The sequence below is a fragment of the Eimeria maxima genome, genomic scaffold (assembly GCF_000499605.1).
Source record: "Eimeria maxima Weybridge genomic scaffold, Emw_scaff1691, whole genome shotgun sequence".
Lineage (NCBI taxonomy): Eukaryota > Apicomplexa > Conoidasida > Eucoccidiorida > Eimeriidae > Eimeria > Eimeria maxima.
This window is the reverse complement of record NW_013564606.1, coordinates 1,023-6,546: the sequence shown is the minus strand read 5'-3', so window position 1 is coordinate 6,546 and position 5,524 is coordinate 1,023. Positions and strand designations below refer to the sequence as shown.

At 50.7% G+C, this 5,524-nt stretch overlaps 1 protein-coding gene across 1 annotated transcript; it reads right to left on the bottom strand.

Moving 5' to 3' along the window:
- Positions 1-1,312: 1,312 nt before the first annotated feature.
- EMWEY_00054910 (leucine rich repeat containing protein, putative) lies at positions 1,313-4,844 on the bottom strand (the record flags this gene model as incomplete). Its single annotated transcript, XM_013480167.1, has 10 exons — positions 1,313-1,441; positions 1,640-1,817; positions 1,933-2,018; positions 2,306-2,427; positions 2,638-2,737; positions 3,076-3,148; positions 3,433-3,611; positions 3,776-3,906; positions 4,208-4,668; positions 4,750-4,844. The coding sequence occupies 10 exons, from the start codon at positions 4,842-4,844 to the stop codon at positions 1,313-1,315; spliced, it is 1,554 nt and encodes a 517-aa protein (XP_013335621.1).
- Positions 4,845-5,524: the final 680 nt, after the last annotated feature.

Below are 5,524 nucleotides of genomic sequence, written 5' to 3'. Positions count from 1 at the left end.
AGCGCTACTATACATACTATAAACATATATATATATATACACTCAACAAGTCTTCCGGGAATAAACAGAGCGTAGTGACGGGCAAGTAACGAGAAACACAAAAAGAAAAAAATAGGAAAAGTAAAGAGGTACAGAATACGGGCACACATACGCATAGACAGACACACCAAAGGAACAGTCTGTAAGAATAGCAAAGCCACAGGGGGAGAAAAATAGACAGGTGGCGACGGAGAGGAAAGCAAGAAGGGATTCTTCCTCCTGTGTAGATGTCTTCCGGAGGGACATCGGCTAATGCTAATGCGACTCATACACAAACGGTTGACGGGCGAACAGCAGACGAGAGAAGAACGCGAGGAGACAGACGCAACGAGAGACAGTATACGAAGAACAGATAGGAGGAAGAGCAAGAGACAGACAAGCGGAGAAAGGCACATCTAAGAGGAGAAATGCGCCAGATTGCATATCCCTTACCCCATGATAATGCACATATCACAAAACAGCATGAGGCCCTGGTCATCTTCGGGAATTCCCTCGTCCAACACGCGACGGCACAGCAGCTGTGCAAACACCCCAGAGGTACACAGCATCCGCCTTTGCCAGCGCCTACACCCGAATATGCATGCACCACCTTTAATATGATGACGAAAACAGATATGGAGATGTTCATGTTATGACGAGCTTTCTGTACCTGGGGGACACCTTGGCCTGTTGCCTCCACGCAATTCTCCTGCGCGAGACAGACTACGGAAAGCACCTGACAAAGGGACCTGCAGCACACATGCACTCCGGAGCCACCCTTTTCAAGCCCCAAAACCTATGCGGGGAATGCATGCACTCTTCATCCAAATAAAGACGGAGTCACAGCTTGTAATACACTCTGTAGCCTGCCGCATAGACTGCCAGTTCCATTGCATGCGCCAGCGGCCAAATCAGTTGGGCCCTCCCCACCACTATTCCCCATGCCTCCCCTTCTGATCTCGAAACCGTCCGCTGTATCCATCAGCCGAAGGTCGTCTGTTGGATTCCCCCCTCAGCTGTACTAACATATACATGCATGCACTCGACAAGTGTAGTGCCCGTAATAGTAACCCAGTGCATCCAAGGCCACCATGCCTTCACGAACAGCCCCCGCACACCATAATACGCAAATATCAATCGAAGGCTCCCAGCACAAAAGAACCTCCGGAAGGGACCCCACAATACGCGGCCCCAGGAGGTCGCTGCATGGGCCCCTATTTGGGGCTCCTGTGAGGCCCCTGTTTGTTGACTTTGCGCATTAGCTCGTTTGATGTTCGGTTGGCTACTTGCTGTCTTACAGAGTCGGGCCTGAGAGAGTCAGGAGGTCCGACAGGAGGGAAACGCAGCTGCTGAGGGCGACAGCCATGGCAAGAGACTCCGTCCCTTCTGTGAGCCCCGTCAGCACATCCATCACCACCTTCTCCTGCAGACCAGCAGAAAGTGCAAACACCACAATAAACTCTGATAAACCCTGATGAACCTAATGAGCCCATACAAACCCTAATCAGGACTAATAAACCGTAATCAGTACTATTAAGCCCCAATACAGGCTCGAGCGATTCTCCCAATAACCACGCAAATACCCTCAGAAACATCCTTATACAGGCGTGTACAGTTGTACCTGATCGGCCACCTCCATGAGGGAGGGTACGACGATCTCTGCTAGAACTTCTGCTGCCTGTCCTCCCGTGTCTCCTTCTGCCTGCGATGCAAATTCTTGTTTGGCCATTTGCGCCAATACACCTGCCAACTTGTGCCCCAAAGAGCCTTCCGAGACGATGCACAGACTGCCTAGGCCACTGCAAGAAAGACAGACACCGGACACAAACACGTGCAAACTCAAACACCCATATATAATAGTTACTTGCGATCTAGCAGACAGGGAGACGCTGCATTGTATGGATGTATACCCACCGCAGGATAAGGGGTCGAGCTTCATCGCAGACTTCCAGGGCCAGTTGAGCCTTCTGCACCAAGTCCATAGCCGCGGCTCTTCTGGCCTGACTCACACGCCCGCATAGTCGGAGCATGCAAAGCAGCAAGTCAAGCACCAAGCAGCTAAATACTGCTGTAGCTGAAGAACCACCTCTGCTTGCAGCAAATACCACGGGTCTGCCGATCTCGTGGACAAGCTGACAAGCCTCAGAAAAGACAGAACGCGACTCATCAAATGATGGGAGGTATAGACTGCCCGCGGACTCACAAGCTAACACACCAACTCAGCAATTGGCTAACTCCATAGCCTCCAACTAACCAACTCTGTATGTGCCCACGCTGCTTCACTCACTTTATCGGAAGTTGGCTGTTGCCTCCAGAATGTTGTACTCCGCTCATCTTCTTCCATCGCATGCACCTGATCGGCAAAACAACAGCAAAAAAGGCCTACCAAAAAACTAAACACCTGGCGGTCTGCAGGTGCAAGCCCATACAATGTCTGACAAAACGAACAGAGGAACAGCACCAGCAGCGATGGGGGCAGCAAGAGCCGGCAGTAACAGCCATGTCAGATCACAACTAGTCATAGAAGCAACAGCGTTAGCTGTTGCAACAGACAGCAGCTGTCCAGATGCCTGGCTATGCACTGCCTTGCCCGGAAGCAAATATCGTAGAAGGTGGCACCGAGCTCAGCCGAGGCAGCTGAGGAGACAGTCAAGAGTTTCTCTAAGATTCCCGAGAGCCGTCCAATCGTGGCGTCTCCATCATCACCAGCGAGAGCTGTCTGCACACATCACCACCAATCAGCCACACCATTCTTGCCCTCCACCACCCTTCACTTCAGAGTGGGCTAGGACCCTCTTCCGACGAAACAGTCTCGAAGTCCATGATTCTAAATCTCGACGCTTCCACACAGACACTAACCAGTGGATGCAGCACACCATGGACATCCCCAACAAGATAAATGGGAAAAAAGCAAACTCACCTCAAGAAAAACAAACAATGAGCATGTCACACACTTCACCAGAAACAAATAACTCCCAGAAAGCAGAGGACCACCATGTATAACCGAATGCAGATAAGAGCAGCAGCTCAGCAGGGGCCGCAGGAACGCATACAAACCTTTATGGCGTATTTGGCTAGCCGGGGGCGTGTAGCTTCAGCCTCTTGACGCTCAATGTAGGTGGAGTCATATCTGTACATACACCCGAACCCTCACAGAAGAGGCAGAGGGATTCAATACGGAGGCCTTCAACTAAAGCCGCATGTACCCCCTTGAAGCGCCAAATAATTTCACCGGGTGCGGGCGGTGACAATCGTGAACACTTGTGTTGCTTTACAACTCTGAACAAGTGTTTTGTGCTGACGTATCAGTTTGAACAGTTGTTGGTTTTTAACTAATACTTGCTTGTTTATTACAATTATAAACGCATGAGGTGGCTACGTCGGGTGTATCGGTAGCTGCAAATAGTATCTCACTGGTCCACGTTTGCAATGACATGAGCTGCCATGTCCGTTATTTCTTTTTCCGAACGCGGAGCAATGGCCTCTGCGTCGAGTTGCTGCAGGTGCTGTCCGCTGGCAACTGCATTCCCCACTAAGACCGCCGCATACTCTGGGAACCACGCGCTGCATGGGTTCCCTCGAAAATCAACTTTCTGAGTGTACACGCATATCATTTACACTCGAAAAGTCAACGGTTGAACCACAAACCCAACATGGCCACCTCCTACATACGCACAAGGCGCAACAAACGGGGCAGAAGGAGCTACAACAGCAACAACAGCAGCAGTCACAATTTGAAGCACTGTTGGCTCCCCACCGTGAGCTTCGTAAGACCCTTGAGGTAGGTGAGATCTTGAACGAAGTTTGAAGGCAGAGTGCTGATGATGTTGTAAGACAAATCCAACACGCGTAGATTTCCCAGCAGCACAAAGCTTTGCAGCTCCGAATCTGCAGGCCGTGCATGCAGCCGCAACACCGACATCCGAATAACAAGAGCTCCACAGAGCCAAGTCACCACAACGCACCATAAAGCAGGCTCAAAGCCCACCAAATCGGTTAGTCATGACACAGCGGAACACATGCAGATAAATGACGGGGCACGCGTCCGTACGTGGCAGTGTGCATGTACAACAATCACAGACCTCTCACGAGGATTAGTACGAGGCGATAAGTAAAGTATGAGTCGCTGCGCGTACAGCGAGCGTTGTAAAGTTGAAAGGGACTAACTACATGGTGTCTGTGTGCTGACCGCTGATGTTGTTGTTGGAGAGGAGGAGTTCTTCAGTGTTGCGGATTCCCTCAAACCTGGGCAGGCGCTTCAGTTGGTTGAAGGACAAATCGAGGTGCGCCAACGTCGGTAGGTCGAGGTCTGCTTGCGTGATGAGGTTGTGGGCCGCTTTGAGATTTTTAAGCCGCTTGAAGCCGTTGTGTACAGACAACACCGAGTCGATGTCGGCCAATGCATTGTTGGAAATGTCCAGTGTCAGCAAATTGCTCAGATTTAGCCGCGGGTTCAAGAGGCCTCCGTCCCTCCCCGTGAGGGTTTCAAGAAAAAACAGCGGGGAGGAAAAGTCTAAACAAATATGTCGCTTCTCATCCCACCGGGGCCCAACACAGTCTTCCAGCACATCAGTAGTAAGACTGTTATGCTGCACTTCCTCTGACCTGGGGGCCTCCCCGCGCTGCAAGTCCTTTCGCTGTCTCTCCATCCTTCAAAAACACGCAAACCAACTCCGCAGTTGATTCCACGATGGTGCGAACTCAACAGTCGCTTCAACGATTCCGAGAAACCTGGACAAGTCCAAGGGCCTGCAGGCGCCAACGAGAGAGGCAGAGATGTCCACAGGGGGCCCTGTCTGCTGCTCCAGCCCTCCAATGCAAGACATTTGTGCTGGAGCTCCCTACTCAACCGCTGGTTCTGCTGTTTGACTGTGGCGCAACCCAGAGCAGTGCACAAACAGGCAGCTTTGCTGTTCAGCAGTCTATACGTCTGCAACATCAAAACATGTAATAGATGCAGAGTGTCCTCCAGCAATGCGAGACCCTGAGGTGAGTGTAAACAGCTGCCGTGAGTTTACAGGGTAGACCGCCGGTCAACTGACTTGGTATGTTGCAAGTTTTGATTAATATCAGTTCGAATCTATTTATGAAAAGTGAAGACAAACAGAAGCAGCATGCAAAAGGAACAACTCAATGCCACACAGACGACTGCCACAGTTCTGCATCCTAACTCCAAGGTCGTTCAAATGACTCTGGAGAACATGCTTAGAAGCTTAGGGTGGCTTGTTGGTGTGAAGCGCTCCTTTCCACATCCGATTCCTCACCTGAATTTAACAGACAAACTCTACGGGAATAAGCAGAAAAGTTGAAACAGGCTACTTCGCATGAATCTGCTGAGGACAGCTAGGTGCTGGAGCGATGGTTTCACTGGAACGAGAGCACGTCAGGCATTTCTCGCGGCTACAGTGAGATGTAATGAGGAGTAAAATCAAAGTATATCAATCAGCTAGAATGTTTGTATAGAACAAAACGTGGGAGAGTGGCCTCTTCCTCCAGTCGAGCATTT